General features: G+C 43.9%; 1 protein-coding gene and 1 long non-coding RNA gene across 5 annotated transcripts in view; one reads left to right on the top strand and one right to left on the bottom strand.

The window, feature by feature from the left end:
- The first annotated feature begins 372 nt into the window (after positions 1-372).
- Positions 373-21,727, top strand: part of EVA1C (eva-1 homolog C) — a 66,552-nt gene continuing 45,197 nt past the window's right edge. For 2 of the 4 annotated variants that reach the window (XM_038415932.2, XM_043508697.1), the window contains exon 1: positions 604-1,178. In XM_038415932.2, coding sequence (XP_038271860.1) covers positions 1,052-1,178 — 127 coding nt within the window. In that variant the 5' untranslated portion in view covers positions 604-1,051. The other 2 variants (XM_043508706.1, XM_038415923.2) reach the window with 2 other exon arrangements.
- The window catches only part of LOC122458883, a 31,343-nt gene continuing 20,909 nt past the window's right edge, over positions 11,294-21,727 (bottom strand). The window contains exon 4 of the long non-coding RNA XR_006279197.1: positions 11,294-11,377. This is a non-coding gene — a long non-coding RNA (uncharacterized LOC122458883). The remainder of the gene's footprint in view (positions 11,378-21,727) is intronic.

Raw genomic sequence — 21,727 nt, 5'->3', positions numbered from 1 at the left:
CTTACTTTCCACTAGTTTAAAAAAAAAAAATCCTGCAAAAGAGACTACAGTCCCCCTAATATTTTCCCAAGGCATATTTAAAACTTTAATGGGACAAAATGCGGGGGGGGGGGGCCTCTATCTCCGAAACTGGACATTGAATGAAGCAATAAAATATTTGCTAAGAGAAGGATCTACATTAGGAGAGAAATCAGGGAAACAAGATTGCTTTGATACATGTGTCGGTATGGTTTCTTTAAACAGATACACTTCAGCTGAAATCCTCACAGCCTGAGTTTTGATCCTGAGAAGAAAGCTGTAGCTGGGTTGGGTTTTCCTCAGAGAGCCCCAAAGCAGGCTGAAAAGCCGTGTTCTGCTGCGTTAGACCAACGGAGCTGGTAGCTTCTGCTTTGCGAAGGATCGTGTCAAAAAGCCTGAAGGCGAGCAGGAAGAAAAGTGTGGCGCTCGCTTCGGGGCCAAGGGGGGGGGGGGGGGCTCGGGGAGGGCTCGATTGATGGCGCTGAAGACACAAGGGGCGCATGTACCCACGCCAGGTAAAGCGTGGGCGGGTGAGGAAGGGGCCTCTCCTGTCCGACAGACGGGGGCCCGCCGCAGCGTGACTAGGAAGGAGCGCTGAGGAAGAAGCGATGTGTGTGGATCAGGAGGGAGGGCCCGGGCCCTAGAAATGCCCAGCCGGGGAGGGAGGGGGGACAGAAGGGGGGGGCACTTCGGGATTGACTCCCGCAGGCTCTCACGGTAGCCGTGCCCTGGGGAAAGGCTCTTCCCTTCCCCTCGCACACACGCAGGCAAAGCGCTGTGCCAGGGACCAGTAATTGCTGGGACTTCCTCTTGGGGGAAACGGCGCGGAGGCGCGGGCTCGGTCGCGGCGGCTCTCGGCTCCCTCCGCCCCGCTGGTGCCGGGGGCAGCGCGCTCTCGTCCCGGGAAGGACGGCGAAGCTCGCAGGGGAGGTGGGCGCTGGGGAGGATGCGCTGCCAGCTGGGGGCCGGGTGCATCATGTGACTCTCCCGGGCTGCAAAGACCGACAGCCCCTCCCCCCCCCCGCCCCGCACCATGAGTGAACTGGATGCTGGGCAGCATCCAAGCCGGAGACAGGTAGAGCCCGGGCTGCTTCTCAATCTCCTCTACTGCGTGTTCCTGGTGGGGACCAAAGAAATCGAGGCTCTGACAGACTTCTCAGGTAAGGCAGCATGGCCATGCCCTGCCCAGGGCTGGGAGGAGACGGGGACACTCAGTAACAGGGGGGCACCTCACTAGCCTGCCCTGTGGGGGGAAGGGGGTAGAGTGCCTGCCTGCCCAACAAGCAGGGTGCATGGCCAGGATCACGGGGTGTGCCTAGGAGGGGCTTCTCAATACAGTGCGTGCCCAGCCCTGGCTCATCAGCAGGGTGCATGGCCAGGATTAGGGTGCCCAGCTTTCAGCTCAGCGGGATATGTGCACAGGGCTAGGGCAGGGTGTGTGCCCAGCAAGGATGTGTGTGTCTAGGAGTAGTTAGGGGAATGTCTGGGAGGGGCTCATGAGTAGAACATATGCCGAGGGACCGGGTTATGGTGCATCCTGGAGTAGTTCCTCACTAGGGTGCATGCTGGGGATTAGGGTACATGCTCTGGTATGAAGGTATAATGATAGATAGATGAAAAGACTGGGACATTTTACTTTGGCTAAATTGTCTGATTTACGTTTTCCATTTGAGTGATTCAGGTCATAAAGGATGATTTTGGAATCAGTGAAACTTCTAACTGGTACCGTTGCTTTGGAAATGACAATTAGGGGTTTAGTTTTAGCGTTTGGGCCTGCATTGAGCATAGGTGTTAGCTGTACAAAGCCCAAATTTAGACCCGGGGCAAAGATTCGTCAAAGGGAGAACAATGGCTACCTCTCCAACCCAGATCAGTTAAAAGGAGAGACCCATTAACTCTATAGCATCCATCAAGATCATGACAATCCTGATAGGTTGTTAGGCCTACACCACAAAAGTTAATAAGAGCATGATTCAGACCTTCTGGTGCTGTAGAATTACTTAAAGAGGAGGACATAGGAAGAGGGGGGTTAAGGGTTCCAGGGAAGTGGCATAGGAAGCAGTGTTACAACTTTAACCATTCAGTACCATCAATCTCTTTTCAAATAAAACCATGAGAACACAATTTTGGTAGCAAGTAAGAGCCTGTGCCAAAGTCCATAGAAGTCAATGGAAAGACTCTCATTGACTTCCATGGACTTTGGATCAGGCCCTAAGTGGAGAGATCATACAAGGTCAGTTCTGAGACCAGTGAACATACCAGTCCCCCATCAAAATGACATGTGGCTGATAATGCAAGGGAACTATTTCATAATGCAAAATTTAAATAGCTTTGGAAATTGTACTGATGCTGCTGCTTATTTTCAGCAGAAAGAAGGGACAGCATTTCTATTGAGGATTACTATTTCTGTTACATTTATTCTGTTACATGACATCGGACATTTCATTGTTGTTATGAAAGTACTTAGAAGATCAGCTGTTTGCCTTTGTGTATTTAATAATATGCTTAGTATTCCCCTCATAGTTGCAACCTTACCAAACTGTAAGCCAATGTTTTCTCCTATGGCAAAAGGTAAACCTCACAATTAAAAAGCAGAGTGTAGTTTTCCAAATCCTAATCAAGTGCACTGGGGCAAAGTTAATACACCATAAATAATATTAACACATTATTATAAATATTAACATAGTTAATGTTAATACTCTTTAAAATGTTGGTGGGTGGCTGTGCAGACATGTTTGTTTTCTCAAATATAGAAAAAATTGTTTGTGCTATTGTTTCAAATTTCAAAATCCTATTCCTGAACAAACATACCTAAATTGTAGAGAACAAAATACAGATGTATATATTACATTACTACCCTTAGATTCCTTTTCACATGTAAGAGGCTTTTAAATACTTTATCTTACTCTTAGGTGTTTTGTGGTTTGACTCCCAGTTATTGGTAGTAGTATTGGAGTTACTAATGTAACTTTCTATAAGTAAGAAAAAAAATTAATAGAGTTCACATTTTCATTTCTAATAGCAACTGAATTAAAAATATCCCAAGATCCTCTCACAAAAGATTATTCAAAGTTGAAATTAAGTTATTTAGATAAGGAAATCCAAGATAAATTTCAAAAGTACTTATGTATTCAGTATTTCATTGTTCATAGAGCTATCTAAATCAATTAAATGAATCAAGACTGTTCCTTCCCTCCCAACCCAGAATCCAGCATTAAAAATATGCCATACAGACAACTGTGTAAGTAAAATGTAGAAGAGCCTCTTAAATTCCAATCTATTGCCAGCAGGAACTGGTGACATTTGTAGGCATTACAATCTGCTCACATTTTTTCTTACTGCAGGGATGTAATCCGTAGTGATAAAGAAAAAAATCAAAATGTTACTGATCCCTTTAGGGAAAAAAGAATGCTATCCAGAACAATCCAAGCAGGTTTTTCAGTAGTTCCGAATTAGTGAAACTTACAGCAGGTAGTGCAGGCCAAAAGCTGTCAGAAAATTCTCAAGAATTAAGATGAAACCTGTAAATGCCATCTTGAGTCTGCTTAAAACTAATATACCTGTTAATGAGCTACAGGCTATTCAACAGCAAAAATGAGTACTGAACTTCTAAAGTTGCTGACTTTCCTTATACTTTCCCTTCCTTCCTCAATAAAAGCACACAATTGATTTTCTTAAGCCTTGTTGAGTTTGTGAAAACAAATCTGCCTCTTTTAAAGAGACAGTACACTATTGGCACAAAGACTCGTAATAAACAAAACAATCTCTCTCTGGCAGAGGTGACCTGTACTTGCTGATGCCCCCCCCCACCCCGCCCACGTATCCCCTCTGCTCTCAAGGACAGATGTTAAAAGAAGCTGTGCTGATTTACATCAGCTGAGGAGCTGGCTCTCAGTGTTTTGTAATCCACATGCATGTTCACTTTTTGGAGAAGGTGAATCTAACAGCAAAATCTCCATATGGCCTGGTGTGCATTTCCTTTTGAAAACCATGTCACAGCAAAAGAAACGGAAAGAGTCAACGGGTCATTTAAGTGTTCCGTACAGTTGGATCCAGTAGTGAGAGATTAGTGATGCACACGGAGTTGGAAGGAAAGTTGCTTAAGCTTTTTCTCCTCTTCACAGATTTTGAGCTTTTATACTAAGATTATCAGGTGGCATACTTTCTTGGTTCACTGATCTTTTCGCTCTATGTGATTCTAGTATCAGATCTCTACCTCAGCAGCCCCAAACTGGGCTGTCTCTCTCTCCTCCTTCTCCTGGCATTCTGATGACTTCCTCTAATCACTTCCCAGCCTGCTGTGAGAGCCTGCATGAAACAACAGTACATTTACCCTTTCCCTTTTTAAATACATTAAATTGTGCTGTCAGTACTAACCTGGAAATTTTTCAGTCCTTTGTTAGTCACAGGACCTAATTCCCCCCCATATGCAAAGGTTTGGAGCACAGAATTGGGCTTATACAATGGAAAGACACACAAAACAACAATGACATTTTAGGTAGAACAGGGAGGGTAGGGTTTTTTTTTTTTTTTAAAGTGTTCCTGGTCATTTTTGAGAGGGTCCCTACAGTAGTTCAATGGCCTCCAGAACACTGGGCTATCCTGCTCTCTGTACCTTACAGGGCCCGCCCAAGCTACTTACCATAGCCTTGACACGGTGGAGGCCCAAGGCTATACCAAGGTCAAGGCAGCCATCTCACATGTTTTAAATATCACCACCGAAATCCACTGGCAATGTTTCTACCGGGAAAGATTTTCCCAGGGTACCTGGCTGCAGGCTCTGGCCCAGCACCTTAAGGAACACTGCTGGAGGTGCCTTCAACTCGAAGAGCAAACCAGGAAGCAGATTGCCGAACAAGTAGAGTTGGAGCAATTTACACAGATTTTCCCTGCCAGCAGCTGGGAATGGGTGTTAAGACACCAGTGGGGCGTTGGCCAATGCAATTAGGTTGGTGGAAAACTTTCTGGGGGCAGGTGGCACCACAAAGAGCTGGGTGGTGATCAGAAGGCCCTAGACACATGGTCTTCCTGCCCCGGGGATCCAGAGACTACTGAGGGCAGCATGCCCCAGTGATCGTGGGATTCTACCCTGACCCGCAACCCAGCCACAACTTGGATGGGACCCTGGGAGTCCAGGCCCAAGGGGCCAAGCACCCCAAGGAGAAACCCATCCCTGATGGGGGAACCCACAGAGACACCCTACGACCAATGCTGAGAAGGGATAGAGTGAGCCCTCTGACCAAACCCTGCTTCTCATGCGAACGGCCAGGCCATTTCTGTCAAGAGTTCCCCTACATGGACTGCTCCTATGGGCAGGTCTGGATGGCGGATACCCAGGCCAAAAAGAAAGGACCAGACAAAATGCAGTTAATGGGGTGGCCATGCTGGCATTGATAGGTTCTAGGTATAGCCAGACAATGGTCCAAGTACACCTAGCCAGGCTGGGAGACAACCTACATACCATCTATCTACATTATGTCCATGAAGATGAAAGTCTTTCATTACCGCCATACCCCACTAGGGAAGTGCAGCTCACAACAAGTGAACACTCGAGGAAAGTGTGGGTCAGGGTAGCCCCTGCACTGGCTTACCCAGTGATTCTGGGTCAAGACCTGGAAGATTTTAAGGAGATTATAAAATCCTGGGATAATGACCTGCTGAGGGAAGAATACATCCAGGGAGGGACCCCAAGTCCCTGGGGTCAGGAAACGTAGCTTGAGTCAGGGATGAAGAGGACTCCAAAGAGAGCCTGTCCCAACAGGAACCACCACCAGGGAGGCAGAAGGCTCCCCAATCTCAAGACGGGATTTGCTGATGGCCAAAATAGATTTTATAAGTGCGCAGAAGGAGGACCTGACTCTGAGCTGGGCATATGAGCACCTCAGAGGCGTGAACCGGAAAGTGGCAGACCCATGGCTGCTGCAACTATGTCCTCACTTTGAGCTATGGGAGGAGAGAATGTACTGGATGGCCAAGGATGCCCAAACAGGAGAAATACGGGTACTAGAGCTGTCACATACAATACCCTGTGGGGGTACGATTGGGCAAGAGAAAACCTTCAACTAGGTAACCCTTAGGTTTTACTGGCTGGGGATACATGGAGATGTCAAAGATTATTTTGTGTCATGCCCCGAGTGCCACCTGCCAGGTCCACAATACCCCTGAAAGCCCCGCTCGTCACCCTCCTGGTGGTTGGGACCAACTTCAAAAGAATCGGCATGGGTCTGGTGAGACTGCTGGAGAAGATGACAACCGGGTACCAGTACATTCAAGTGATAGTGGCCTATGCCGAGGCCATCCCCCTTTGAGCTAGCACAGCCACTCACATCATCCCTGAGCTACTGAAGCTATTCACCTGGGTCGGGGTACCAAAGGAGGTCTTAACCAATCGGGGAGCAACATGACATCAAAATTGATGAAAGAGCTATGTGATCTCTTAAAGATTAAGGCCCTAAAGATGTCAGTCTATCACCCTCAGACGGACAGGCTAGTGGAGTGCTTCAATAAAGCCCTAAAAGGAATGCTGAGCAAGTTCATCGCCCAGGACCCACGGCATTGGGATCAGTTATTCCCACCCCTCCTTTTTACTATCCGTGAGGTGCCTCAAGCTTCCATGGGGTTCTCATCATTTGAGCTTCTGTATGGGAGACTGCCCCATGGGTTGCTAGACCTCCTCTAGGGGATGTGGGATGAGCCACCACTTAAACCCAGTGTGGTCCAACACATCATCTGCCTGCAAGAGGATTTGGAGAGGTTAGGGGCATTTTCCCTGGGAAAACTTGCTGCAGGCCCATGAGGACCAAGAATGAGCCTAAAATAGAGGGGCCTGGATGAGAGAGTTCAGGCCCATGGATAGGGTCCTGCTGCTCCTTCTGACCTCAGAGTCAAAACTGATGGCTCAATGGCAAGGCCCATTTGAGGTGCTGAGGAAGGTGGGGCAGTTAATTATGAGCTACATCAGCCCAGAAAATGACAGGTGATACAAATTTACCATGTCAACCTGCTAAAAGCCTGGTGTGAGTGGGAGAGCCTCCTCATTGCATCATCTTTGCCCGAGCTGGAACTCGGTTCACACATGCCCCCAGGACACGACACTGGACTGATTCCACCAGGAGAAGACTTTCAGCCAGAGCAAGAGTGCCAGCTACAGCAGTTGGTGGAAGCCTTTCCCTCGGTGTTCACTGCGCTGCCAGGGCGTATGCACCTGGCACATCTCATAGACACCAGCCAGGGGAAAAGGTCCGGGAGAACCCCTGACTCCTGCCAAGAAAGATATGGGAGGTAGTCCACTAGGAACTGCAGACAATGTTGAAGTTGAGGTAGTCGAGGAGTCCCATATGAGTAGAGGAACCCCATTGTGCTGGTACTGAAGACCAACTGGTCAATCTGCTTCTGCATAGATTTCTGGAGTGTGAATGCTATATCAAAGTATGATGTGTACTCTATGGCCTGGGTCAATGAGCTACTAGACAGACTGCGGACCCCCAAGTATATATGACAGGTTTCAGAGTAGCAGCCGTGTTAGTCTGTATCCGCAAAAAGAACAGGAGTACTTGTGGCACTTAGAGACTAACAAATTTATTAGAGCATAAGCTTTCGTGGGCTACAGCCCACTTCATCGGATGCATAGAATGGAACATATAGTAAGAAATATATATATATATATATATATATACATACAGAGAAGGTGGAAGTTGCCATGCAAACTGTAAGAGGCTAATTAATTAAGATGAGCTATTATCAGCAGGAGAAAAAAAAATCTTTTTTAGTGATAATCAAGATGGCCCATTAAGACAGTTGACAAGAAGGTGTGAGAATACTTAACTTAAGGAAATAGATTCAATATGTGTAATGACCCAGCCACTCCCAGTCTCTATTCAAACCCAAGTTAATGGTATCTAATTGTGTATTAATTCAAGCTCAGCGGTTTCTCATTGGAGTCTGTTTTCGAAGCTTTTCTGTTGCAAAATTGCACCCTTAAATCTTTTACTGAGTGGCCAGAGAGGTTGAAGTGTTCTCCTACCAGTTTTTGAATGGTATGATTCCTGATGTCAGATTTGTGTCCATTTATTCTTTTGCGTAGAGACTGTCCGGTTTGGCCAAGGTACATGGCAGAGGGGCATTGCTGGCACATGATGGCATATATCACATTGGTAGATGTGCAGGTGAATGAGTCCCTGATGGCGTGGCTAATGTGATTAGGTCCTATGATGATGTCACTTGAATAAATATGTGGACAGAGTTGGCATTGGGCATATTTTACCCTTGATCTAACAAAGGGTTACTGGCAGATTCCCCTAACTGCCAAGTCACAAAAGAAGGCCACCTTCTCCATGCTGTTTGGATTATACCAATTTGAGATCATGCCCTTCAGCCTACATGGGCTGCGGCCACTTTTCAGTGCCTAATGGATCACGGGCAGTACGCTACTGCACACATTGACGAAATCAACATTTATAGTCGGGACTGGAATGACCATCTAAGGCATGTGATGGTGATATTGCAGACCCTCCAGGAGGCAGGGTTAATGTCTAACCAAGCCAAGTGCAAGCTGGCCAGCTTGGAGATGACATATCAGAGCTACCTAGTTGGGGGCAGGCATCTAACGCAGATAGTCAGCAAAATGCAGGCCCTAGAGCCGGTGCATCGCTTCCTAGGCTGAGTACTTGCTGAGTACTACAGATTCTTTGTGCCCAATTTTGCCACCATTGCAGCACCCCAACCGATCTAATAAAGGACACCAGCCTGAAGATGAGATGGCCTGAAATAAGGCATTCTGTGAGCTAAAAGAGCAGCTGAGCCAAGAGCCAGTGCTTGCACACCCTGACTTCATCAAGAGGTTTATGCTACAAATGGATGCCTCCAAGGTAGGGTTAGGAGCAGATCTTTCCCAGGACATTGATGGGGAGGAGCACCCCATACTCAGCCAGAAACTGTTCCTACAAAAAACATCCTACTCGGTCATTGAGGAGGAGGTCCTGGCAGTCAAATGGACTGTGGACACCTTAAGATATTATTTATGGGGGAACCCCTGTCTCCTAGTGATGGACCATGCACTGCTATGGCGGCTACACTCTGCGAGGGTCGCCAACCCCAGGTTCATGCTTTGGTACCTCTCCTTTCAACCTTACAGCTTCCAGATATGTTGCAGGGCTAGGAAGGGCCATAAAAACAGACTTTTTTTTCAAGAGGTGCGGGGGGAGGGGTAGAGGTAGATGTGCAAAGGTCTGCAAGACAATACCCCAGCACTGGATCTGAGGGGAGGAGGCTGTGTGATAGTGTGTATAAACCCCTCTCTGGACAGAAAAGGGTTAAAGAGCAGCTCTGAGCTCAGGAGGCGCTGCCCCTCTACCTTTGCTGAGAATGCTCCCCTGGAGGTGGGGTTTAAAAGGGAGCCGGACAGCTCAGTTGGGCGTAGACAGGGCAGGGAAAAGGACCCACTGTGAGTTGTGGAGGAGGACGACGTAGCCAGATCCAGACTGGGAGAAGGCATGCTGATGAGCGGCAGCTTTTATGGGTCGGAGGCGGGTAGGCAAGCCTCGAGGTAGCGCTTGCAGGGACAAACTGCTACATGTCCTGGGAAAGAGGGAGGTAGGAGGAGGCCCAGGAAGGCTAACTTAAGGCACCTCAAGGTGAAAGATACTGAACAGGCCTCACAGGGTCCTGAGTTGACACTTGGTGGAGCAGGAAGGAGTGGGTTCCCTGACCCATCCTATTGCAACCACTAGGTGGGGTGGCTGCCAGCGGTGGCAACCCCTAGGTGGCGGACAGTGTTCCCATTCACAACCCTCTTCTCCCAAATTCTGTTCATGTAATATTTTTGCTGGATCACCTCACAGTATGAAGGCAATATAATGTATACAGGATTTGTCCCTTTCTTTTTCATAAGAGTTACACTGGCATCTATGGCTGTGGGTGGAATTTTCAATCTCCTCACATATTGTTACCACAAATCAAGTTTAAACATGTTTTTGCCTTTTCTGTAACCCCTCTAGGGTTATGTAGTCACATATGCTTGTTCCCACAGTATTTCTTAGTCTGGCTTTCAAATACAGAAATAGGGTTTTTCTAGGTATCTCTTAATTTTGTGAACAGTGTTCTCTGAAATACATGTCATGAAAATCCATGCCCCCAACGTCAGGGTTCTAAACCACTTATTTGGATAAAGAAAGCTGAGTATCAAAAAATTTAATGTCGCATTTTGGAAACAGGACATATCTCATGTAGAAATTGTCCACATGGAGATGTAAGATACAGTAGTTTAAAGATCTACATAGTCTGTACTTCTTTAACAATTGTTTGATGCAAACATGTTGCATCCTGTATGTACTGTGAACTGCAGAATAGAGAATATTTGTTCTGATGTCTGCTATCCTAATGCCATTTTTTTTAGTGAAATCCCATCCATATATTTAAACACTGGGAACTGAATGCCAAGGGCTTGAGAAACAAATGTAGGGTCTGATCCAATGCCCAGTAAAGTTAATGGGACTCTTTCTTTCCATTGACTTCCATGGGAACCAGACTGGGCTCATGGCTAGAGAGCTCTTTTCTTCCCTCTTAGCTATTCACTAGAGGAAGTCTAAGGCCCCAGTTCTGCAAAGCATTTAAGCACATACACAAATTCATCCCTATTCAGCAAAATACTTAAGCATGGGTTTATCTTTAAGCCTATGCTTAAATGCTTTGCTGAATAGGGATGGTTTGCTGAATCAGGGCCTAAATCAGAGGTCCCCAAATTGTGGGGCACACCCCCCTAGAGGGACACAGAGCAATATTTGGGGGCACGGCAGGACCTGGGCCAGCCCCCATGAGGGGAGGGAGCACCACCCAGCCCCACTCTGCCCCCAGCCCTGCTCCAGCCCTACATACAGTCGCAGCCATGCTCCCAGCCCCAGACCCGCCCCCCATCTGTGGCCCCAGCCTCAGCCCCTTTACCCCTGTCCCCCCCAATCAGGAGCTACGGCCCTGCTCCCTGCCCGGCTCCCTGTGGTAGGCGCAGACAGGGATAAGGGGAGCATGACTGTGAAGAGTTTGGGGACCATTGGCCTAAATGCATATTATTTCTTCAGTGGTAACTTGCAACTTTCATATCTGAGAATGGGTCAAAATCCACGTAGAAAAGCGAAGACTTTCTATTATGCTAAATCATCCCATTTTTGAGAGCCACCATCACAAATACTTAGTTCTTTGCTCATTACAGAATGCTGGAATTGTGGTGGGTCACAAGGATTTCATGGAGGTTGTGGTCATCTGACCCTTATATATGAAATGACCTACTTCATCAATCAACCACCCTCTCTTGTTCCAGATCTCTTCTGAAAACCCATTTCTTCTGTGTAGCCTCCAAGAAGTAAGTCTGTAATAGAAAACCAAAAGAATCTTAATGGAACCTCAAGATGTGTACACATCAAAAGGGAATAATCATGGGATCTTATACCTGGGTTGGAAAATTATTTTGGGGGTTGAAGAGGCAAAAGAAGCAGTCCTTAGTTTTGATAGCTCCAACCCTTTTTGTCTTAGTCCACTCACAAAGACATCTGTTTTTTCAAGAACAGTTCAGGCAGAAATAATCACTGCTTTAACAAATCAGGCTTGGCCTTCTACCCCAATAACAGAGAGCAAATGGAGTCAATGAAAAGTAGACAAAAACACCCAAGAAACATCAGCTGACCATGCAATCCTCCTGAACAATAAGTTTCCATTAATTTTCATTAATTAACACAATCCAGATTCTCCTAAACTCAAAGAAAGCAAGTGAATGCCATTTTATTTGGGGCTTTTAATAAAGTGGTAAGAATTTCGATGGCCACAGTGATGCAGCATTTGTTTTGTCGACTTACCACATTAGCAGGAGATATAATCCTGTATAAATCCATTGAGTAAATTCTATTGACGTGTTGTGGTAAGTGATGCTTGGAACTCAACCAAAATATTAAGAGAGATGATAAGAGATGTAATTTCTTGATATTGTTTGAAAAGGTTAGGTGCAAATGTTGGTTGCTATATTTAAAGGAAAACATTTGTTCCATGTCAATAAGAAAGGGACGCAAACTTCAGAGTTCTGGTCTGAGCTGGTCTGAGGTTAAGGATCTGGGATTTGGTTCTGTGAAATAGAGGTATACACCCAATGTGAGGGTTTAGTTAGATGTGGGTGTTTTGTGTCAGGCCCATCTCTATATTTTTTGAGTCTGCCTTTTAGGCTGTTAACTCCTTGAGGCAGGAACTTGCTTTATTTTTGTGTCTTCTAATGCATTGAGCATATTGTTGGCACATAACAAATTGTATATTCTGTATGTCAAAGGAAAAACAAATTTAATAAAATAAATTTGTTGATTAGCTCCTCATGCCTTTATACTACAATTCAAGCTGATAAACTTCTCAGTGGGATAGGACTTTCAGGTGACCTCAGCTTTATTAAGGAAAGTGGGTACTAATTCCAAAGAAATACTAATCTCATTTTTTATGCAATATGTTTCACATTTTTCAGTAACGTTCTCTAGGTTTATAATCAACCACTTTAATCAGTCACCAACTATCAGACTTTTTTAATCTTCCAGCCAATCAACAATTATAATTAAAATATTTTTCTTTGTCACTAAACATAGAAAAAATATTCTATTATCTTAGAGAGAACTAGAGAGGCACAACTAGGCATGGTGGTGCCTTATTTGTTCAGCATTGTGAGTCACTTCATCTGAATTTCTGTGCATTTTAAGAGAGTTGTTTAAAAGATCCATTGTGCAGTTTTTGGCAACAAAAAGAATACCAGCACTGTTTGGACACTAATTTAGAATTAATTTCAAAACATAAGTTGTAACATAAGGCCTGGTGCAAAATCCATTGAAGTCAGTGGAACAATTCCCAAGGATTTCAGTGGGCTTTGGATCAGGGTCCTAAAGAACTGTAGAATTTTTTTTTTTATTTATCTCTGTATTTTTTGTTCACATGCTGGAAGACACGAATTAAATTTTCAGAATCACTTTGCGTTTTTGGACCACAGCAGAATTTTTGTCTTTCAGTTTATCCAACCTAAAGTTGAATTGAGTAAAAAAATGTGAAGCCAATTGCTGCGCTAATTAAAGTAATCCAGCCATGAAGATAGCTTTTTGGCCTTGATCTAGTGTACTGTTAACTGACATCTCCTCTGCTGGGGGGATTGTAGGCCACTCTTGAAAGGGAATGGATTAAGTGATCCCATTCCTCACCTCTAACTCATGTGATCCTATGTCATGTGAATAAACTAGGACTGTTTAAACCCTGCAGGGTTTCGGTCACAATGGTGTTTGCAAACTGAACCTTGCATTGTGTTTCTTGAGGGATTGACCCCCGCAAGATTGCATGGAGATTCAAGTTCACAAACCCACATTTTAAAGGAATATTTTTCTCTAGACTCCAGGATCCACCTACTTAAAATCTTTGGGTGTAGTGGTTTCCTGCTATCTCCTGGGCATGGTTGCCCCCTTTCTCAATCTTCAGAAGATGATGTCACCAGCTATGTATTTCTTTCATCTTTTATTTACCAGGGTTCTAGCCAGAGCTACTGCCCTCATATACTTGAGGGTAAGATTGAGGTCTTGAGGCAAGTTCATTCCTGATGTAATTCCATTGGATCCTCTATTTTGGCTTCAGTGGAGTCACACCCATGATGCATTTGGCCATTGAAGTTTGATATGTAATCAGAGTTATGATATGTCAGATAATTATGGTCCACAAGACATGTTCATGAAATAAAGGAAAATAAGTGTTTTCCTTTAGGAAAATGCATGTTGATAAAATATTTTACGTAGCTAGTGACTATAATCTTCATCAGTAGAGTCTACTTGGATTGCTGCCCCTATGGTATTAATTCTAAATTAGTGTCCAAACAGTGCTGGTATTAAAAACACTTATTTTTAATATTTGCTTGTGAAGGGCCTGCTGCTCCAGCTCTCATTGAGGTCAATGGCAAAACACTCAGGATCTGGTCCTAACAAAGCAACACAGTCAGAACTTAAGATCTGGAACTAGCATTTGTTGGTTGCAACTTTGCTGAGTTCTGGACTAGACATCTGAGAACAGAGAATTCTAAGGTCGCCAGTTTACCATTGTGCTTTCAAAGCAAACATCTGCCCATTACAAAGGGTTAAGATAACACCAACTGCTGGCACAATGTCTAAAATTAAAAATAAGATGATTATACAAGCATTCTTTCCCTTGCGTGACAGCACAGCCTCTCATGCTGCCACTGTGGGAATGGGAATCTCCAACACACGCTGCTCTGGGGGACTCCATAGGGATTCCAGAAATGTTTACAATCCACAGTGAAAACAAAATGATAGAGTTATAGCTCCATGTTGTAAGTTGTGGAGAGATGGGAGAGAGGGGAGAGAAGGAGGGAAGAATCATATCTAAAAAACTAAGGAAATGGGAAAACGTAAGTGAAGCTAATGAGTATATGCCAAAATAAAATCTAGCAAAGTAGACACTTTGGCATTATGCTCAGTGCTGTACAGAATGTGGAGTTGGTTCAAGGTCCCTTTCCAAAGAAGATTACCATTGAATAAGACTATTAGACTAAGACTTTTTAGGGTGACTTGAACTATGCATACTGGAAAACGGCTTTGGGGAACATGGGGGAAGAAAGAAGCAAATTATGGAACAGATGAATTGGATTGCTCTGAATTCCTTGAAGTAATGTTTTTTCACGGAGGACTTCCCCCTCTGTCCTAAGCATTAATATTAAGGAGAACCCTCTATACCTATAGTAAGAGCTTAAAGAACACCTGGGTGATGGACTTATAAGAGTTACACTGACTCTTTGCTAGGTGAGAGGCCCCTTTGTAAAGAATATTACCTAACTTATAGACAATGGGAAGGACGATCCCTCGCTGCATACATCACAATCAAAAGAGTTAATGTACACGTATAGATCCTGATTCTCCTCTCACTTTTCCATGTGTACCAGTGTAAAACTGATCTACTCTGGCATAAGTGAGAGATGAATCAGGCCCTTTATGTTTGCCACTACTAATTTTTTTTCCTGGAAACAGAGCTGATGAGAGGAGCATTCCCATTTTACCTGCCAAACCTGTACTAGACAAAGCTTTCTTTTATCACTGTACACACTGCTGCCATCTCCAGCACTCTCTTCTTGCATAAAGCCTACTTCTATAACTGGTTCTTTTTTATTCTGGGGGGAGGTTTTAGACTGCATACTCAGTTCCTCTATGTGTCTGACTGTTATCATTCATTATTGTTATTAATATATATTATTTGTATTGCAACAGTGCCTACAACATGCTAGGCTCTATCTAGACCAATATGAAGACATCACTGTCATTATTCAGAATCTTAACTTTGCTTTGATGGGCAGAAATCTTGAAGCTGTCTCTAACCCCAAACTTTCTTTCCCTCTTGATTTTCAGACCAAGATTGCATGCCAGTTTCAGCCTGCTCAATTGCCACCTACTTTGCATATGTACAACAAGCATGTGCATGCACAAAAGCAGGGATTTTCATGCCCACAGAGTTAGATGGCAACTATCCATATAGCTATCCAGTGCACATGCTCAAATCTTTGATTTACACATGTGTATGTGGTAGTTCCTGCAGTAAACTGTCACGTACTTGAACATATAATCTCAGTCTGAAAATCAGTCCTCTAATGTCTTGAGTATGATAGTTCCTTCTTTTACATTCTTCCTAAATTTCTCTTCTTCAAACTTCAGGTGTCCAGAACTATCCAGCCAAATGACTTTTTCGCTCTAGGAAGCAGGAACACTGTGTAACAACCTAACCCTCTGTCATTTCTGATGGCTTCGTAGTTTTTTCTAAATCCAATTCATATTGCCTCTCCATGGACATGTTTCATGCTACCTCTCTATGTTTGCTTGCCTATTTCCTGTCTATTTCACTCATCTCCTCCACTATCGTCTTCCCCTCTCTTACCTCCACAGGTAGGGAATCACTTATTCATTTGTGCTGCCCCTTTTATGGCCCTTTCCCCCTCATTCATCCCCTTGAATGACTTCCCCACTTCAAATTTCACCTTAAATCCTTTGTTTTATGGTAATGAAGATTAACTTTCTCAGAAAACTGTTTTGTGACATCATGAGTGGAGATCACTGTATGCTACAATAGTACTGTATTGTAGCACAGTGAAACCGAGCCTAGTAAACCTTAGGCACTTTCATTTCATCACTGCAGTACATCATCTGTGGTGTTAGCTGGATAGAGCCATTAGAAATGGTCAAGCCGCCTGTACAGAAATTATAATTCTTGGAGCAATATTAATCGATTATCTAACACTGCTAAATAGCCCTGCACAGTGTCCTTGTGGGGCAGCAGTTATCATTGAAGACCAGCTGAGAATCAGTCACTTTCTGGTAACTTAGTGGGAGAAATCCTGGCCCCTTTGAAATCAATGTGAGTTTTGCCATTGACCTCAATGGGGCCAGGATTTCACCCTGTCTCTCTACATATCAATAAAGGAAGTGTTGCTGGGTAGCTATTGCTAAAAATTCACCCATGGAACAGCAAGTGTCCAGAGATATTTCTTCAAGAACTAATATCTCAGTTGTGGTAGAGTTTATCAGTGGCTTAGTCATCACTGGGAGAGTTTTCCTCTTCTGAGTCTGTCAATCCTGCCCATACAATTTTTACTGGCTGTTGGCACAATTCTTGGAAAAACTGCAGGGGTTGATGGAGATTTATAAAATGGATTATCTTTTTGGGACTCCAGTAATAACATGTGTGGTATTTCAGTCTATTTTCATCTGAAATGAATTAGCACCTCTTAAAAAACTGAGAACAAATTACTACGCTAATCAAGCTAAATTGAACTATGAACTATAACCAATATAATAAACTTATATAAAGGCCTGATTCATAGAGCTGCTAAGTTCTGTGGGCCCTTCGTATTCAGGCTCTAAAAATAAATGTTTGCAGAATGCATTCTTCAAAAAAAGGCATTCTATTAGTAAACAGTTAGATTGCTTTTAATATGTGCCAGATATTATCCTCAGAACTCATGATTATGTTCTGACAGTGCCATTCTTCACTAGGGTGAAATGCACCCCAGTGCAGTGGGCCTGCTCAAAGCTTATGCATCACTTTAACCTTATTTCGAGAGAGATAAGTGGTGCACAGGTCTTATGCTGGCCACCTACACAGAAGTGAATTAATTCCAAATGAAATGATATTGTTCTGGATAAGAAAAACTAATGAATTCCAATGTATTGCCAATTACAGTATTTGTGCTATTTTATGATGCACTGGAGTCGTAACTGAGTATTTCCAGACTTTCTGATGTTTACATTTGTAAACTACAACATTCCAATTTCCAGACTTTCAAACTTAAAAATAAAATTCTCCCTGAATTTCCAGACTTTCAAAGTTTTTTTTAATTAACTGCTACAGCATTCTAAGAATGTTATTTTAAATTGAGAGATCTATTTACAGTCTTAACTCTATTTAAGCAAGGTTGGGGTTTTGGGGCTGGGATTGTCTTTATGGTTGATCAGTGCCATGTCCTCTTTGCATTAAGAAGTGACAGTGAGGGGCCAACTTGCCAAATCTCTAATGATCTCTTCCTAGCTAAAGCTCAGACCTAGTACCCCACCTTCATTCTCCTTGACATGCCAGCCGCCTTTGACATCATCAACCATGTTCTTCTTGAGGTCTTGTTCTCTTGGCTTGTATAACTCTGTCCTTTCCTGGTTCTCCTTTCACCTCTCTAGTCACTCATTCAGCATGTCCTTTGGAGGATCCTCCTCATCTACCCTCCAGTTGTCTGTGGGGATTCCACAGGCACTGATCTTGGTCCTCTTTTCTTCTTCCTCCAAACCTTATCTCTGGTCATTTTATTTGTAAACACAAATTTAACTACCATCTCTATACTAACTTGTAGATCTACCTCTCTACTCCAGAATTGTCTCCTTCTGTCCGAACTAAAATCTTGATATGTTCACAGCATACACACACTTTTGTAAGCAGTATTTTTTTTTTGTTTGACTTTTCTGTAACACCGCTTCATTTCTTAGAATGCAGGTAACATATGAGAACCCAAAAACAGAGTGACAAAGCAGGCTGCTCCCTAAACCAACTCAGCCACCTTCCTGTAGGCTGTCTGGCTGCAGACTGATTGCTGCTCCCAGATCATACACTTCACTACAGAGTTCCCTAGCCTGCAAGCAGGACCAGGAACCCTTCACTCATTCTTGACACTCTTACAGTGATAGCTTGCAATTTCAACACAGTCCTCAATACACCAGAGGCCTCTCTCTCAGACATCCCCTTGTGGATGTCTAGCTGTCAGCTCAAGCTCAACATGGCTCAGGTCAGGTGGGGCTCTGAGACTGCTGGGTATGGATGCAAGAGTGTGACTGGGGGGGGGCGGGAAGCTATAGCAGTTGTTGCAGCACCTGGGCTCGGCCTAGGGAGCAGGTAGGAACTGGGGTAATCAGGCCAGGGCTGGGAGCAACTACCCCAGGCCCAAATCCCTAAGACCCTTCTTCCCAACTTGGTGCCAGCTATCTCCCTCCTCGAAATCTTCAGTAGCTCCCTTCACATGCCGTGCAGAGCATCACCCTACTCCCCCTCCTTTCCCTGGCACCCCGACTGTCCCCATCTCCCCACATGGAGCACCCATCCTAACTTTCCCTGACATCCCAACTTCCTCCCACTCCCTCTAAATCTCCCCGCTCCCCATGTTAGTACATTTAGGTTTCCATGTGCGCCTCCACCCCTCCCATTCAAAGCGCCTTCTGCCACTTTTGGATGGTTTTCCTAGTCCATTGCTTTGACCATGTCTCACACCTCTTTGAATCCCTCCATTGGCCCCCCCCTTCTCAATCGCATCAAACATAAGCTGCTTGTTGTCTTTTTCAAGGCCCTTCACAGTCAATTCCCCCAGCCATCATCTCATCCATCATCAGGGGGTGGAGATGCTTGCCTCCACTCGCCCCATAATAGCAGCCTTCACTGCTGACTTGTTACGTTGTCAAACAAGCACCTTTGTACTTTCTCCCATGCTGCCCTTCTTGCTTGGGAGGTGCTCCCCATAAATATCCACAAAGCTACCTTGTTGTCCCCCTTCAAATCCCTCCTTAAAACTCTCCTTTGCCATAATGCCTACAAAAAACTGGACAATGGTTAGGTTGCTGGTGTGCTGAGACCACAGCGTATCATGCTGGCCAATACTGTGTCATTATTAATTTGTGGTCCCTTATCTGTCTGCATCCAGCTGTTGTCTCTAATCATAAACTTATACTGTAAACTCTATGGGGCACGGATATCTTTTTGTTCTGTTTCTACAGAGCCTAGCACAATGGGGTCGTGGTTCATGATTAGAGCTCCTAAGCGCTATGTTAATAATAATTAATAATAATACTATAATAATAATTAATAACATAAATACTGTAGCTCAATCTGCATGTATTTCATGCTTTAACTGTGTAGTGAATTTTAGTCAGAGTTCTTTGTTAGCACGGTGGACATTGTAACTAAGCCGGTCAATTCTGGAAGAAAGGATTCAGCTTGGATTTCATGTGTCTTTTGAGTCCTAGTAAAAAGTTGCATTGAGTTCCTGACTTGTGTTACGCAGTAGGTCACACTAGGTGATCACAATGATTCCTTTTGATCTTAAAAATCTTTGAACCTACAAATCAATTTATGATGCTGTGATTCAGGCTTAACTTCTGAGTAGGGTTGTACAGGTTTTTAGGTTACTTTGTACACAGTGTAGCCCATATAATGCTTATAACTATATGCTTTGAGACAATGGGAAAAGTCATTTTCCTTAAAGCCCCAGCTGCTGGAGTCATGTTATTACAAAGGAATCTCTACTTTCATTTGTGGGGGGCGGGAAGACAGGGAAAGGAAGTTTCTAGCTCCCATGTTTCAGAAAAAACCTTGAAAATGTGAACCCTTGAAGGCTGAAAAACCAGAAGACAAATTAAAAGAGCCCAACATTTATTATTTTTTAAAATCTTGATTTTTAAGCATATCTCATGATTTTGGGGGGCCTGACTTGTGAGTTTTGTATGTTCAGGTTCTGCAATACTATCCCTGTCAGATTAGCTATGGCTCCCAGTTTAGATGTGTTTTTAAAATATACTTTTATAGAACATATGACCAATAAAAATACTTCCATCATATTAAACAAAAAAGAGACATCTTGTAACACAAATAAACATTCCCCTGTAATGTTTGTAATAATACAGACAATGCTGCAGAGCCTGTATCAGAACCCAAAGTGAAACAACTTGACTGTAAAGCAACATGAAACTGACCAGTTGCCTAGGTTCATTGTCCCAGCCCAGAGAACTGCAGAAAAGTAAACAGACATCATAAATATTGGCAAGTCCGTTCAATTGCTAAAATGTTCTCTCTCTGAATAATCCCAGCTGTTATTAGTTAGAGAGATAAGGACATTTTTTCTAACCTGACATTGCCCTTTGGTTGGAATAGATGCCTTTAGGAAAATTAGTCTCTGCATGGGATTATGTAAACAATATAGAAGCACATTGTGTCACTGAGGCACAGGCCTGCATTAGAGGTGTTATGAAGTCACACTCCCTGGGGAAGTTGAAGGAAGCAATTAGAAACTGCTTCTGTCTGCATGGCCCACCTGGGAGACAGCAGCTTTCCTGGAAATGTTATTCCCCTCCATGAGCGAGTGTGCAGAGCCATGCCCCCCAGGCACAAATCAGTGGAACTGAGTCAGCATGAGGGGGAGGTACGCTGCATTTTGTAAAGGACTGCAGTGACTTATTTCCTCTTAGAGCTAAAGAGAAGCAGGCAGATAATTGCGGCTTTCTGAGGCACCATCCCTTCCCAGGGCTTCTGTTTGCACCACCGTTCCACAAGGTGAGACATTCAGTCTCAATATAGCCCTCTAAGAGGTGCAAGGCTGTGTGTGTAGCACTCTGTGTAATAATAAAAATGCACGTCTACATAGTACCATGTGCGTGAAACAATCCAGATACCCATACGTCACCACTTTTCTTATCAAAGGTTAGCAGCCAATTTCCATGACTATTTTTATCCTGTATTGTGTGCAAATATACAAGCATTTTAAATGCCACTTTGAAGGTTGGAGAGCATGATTTATATTTGTGTCAGCCCCTTTACCATTATTTTCTGAGAGAAATGCAACTGCTTATATAAAATCAGAGCAGATTTTTTAAAAAGCATTTTTAGAACTGAATAGTTGTGGTTGTTGCAGAAAGGTGCTTAGATCCTGGGTTAGGAATTTGCAGGATCAAAGTTGCAGTTAAGATGCCAGGGAACTCATCCAAATCACACCATCACTGATATTCTTTAGGGAATACTGGGCTGTTTTGTACACAGCACATTTGGTTCCAAGTAACTTAAAGTAACTAAAGTAGTGGTTCCAAGTAACTAAAGGATTGAAATGATTACAGCTATGGGACCAAGTCTTTCATGGTGTTGAGCATCCACGATGCATGTTGGGCCAGATGCTCATTTACACTATGGCTCCTTTACACCACTCTTGTAGTGTAAAAAGTCATTAAAGTAGCAGTAAATTACATTTAAGGCCCCTTTACAATGTCAGAGTGGTGCAAAGAAGCGACAGTGTAAATGACAGGTTTCAGAGTAGCAGCCGTGTTAGTCTGTATTCGCAAAAAAAAAAAGGAGTACTTGTGGCACCTTAGAGACTAACAAATTTATTTGAGCATAAGCTTTTGTGTGCTAAAGCTCTGCA

Source organism: Dermochelys coriacea, chromosome 1 (genome assembly GCF_009764565.3).
Source record: "Dermochelys coriacea isolate rDerCor1 chromosome 1, rDerCor1.pri.v4, whole genome shotgun sequence".
Classification (NCBI taxonomy): Eukaryota; Metazoa; Chordata; order Testudines; family Dermochelyidae; genus Dermochelys; species Dermochelys coriacea.
Note: the sequence above shows the minus strand (reverse complement) of the source record. Positions and strands in the feature narration are given on the sequence as shown.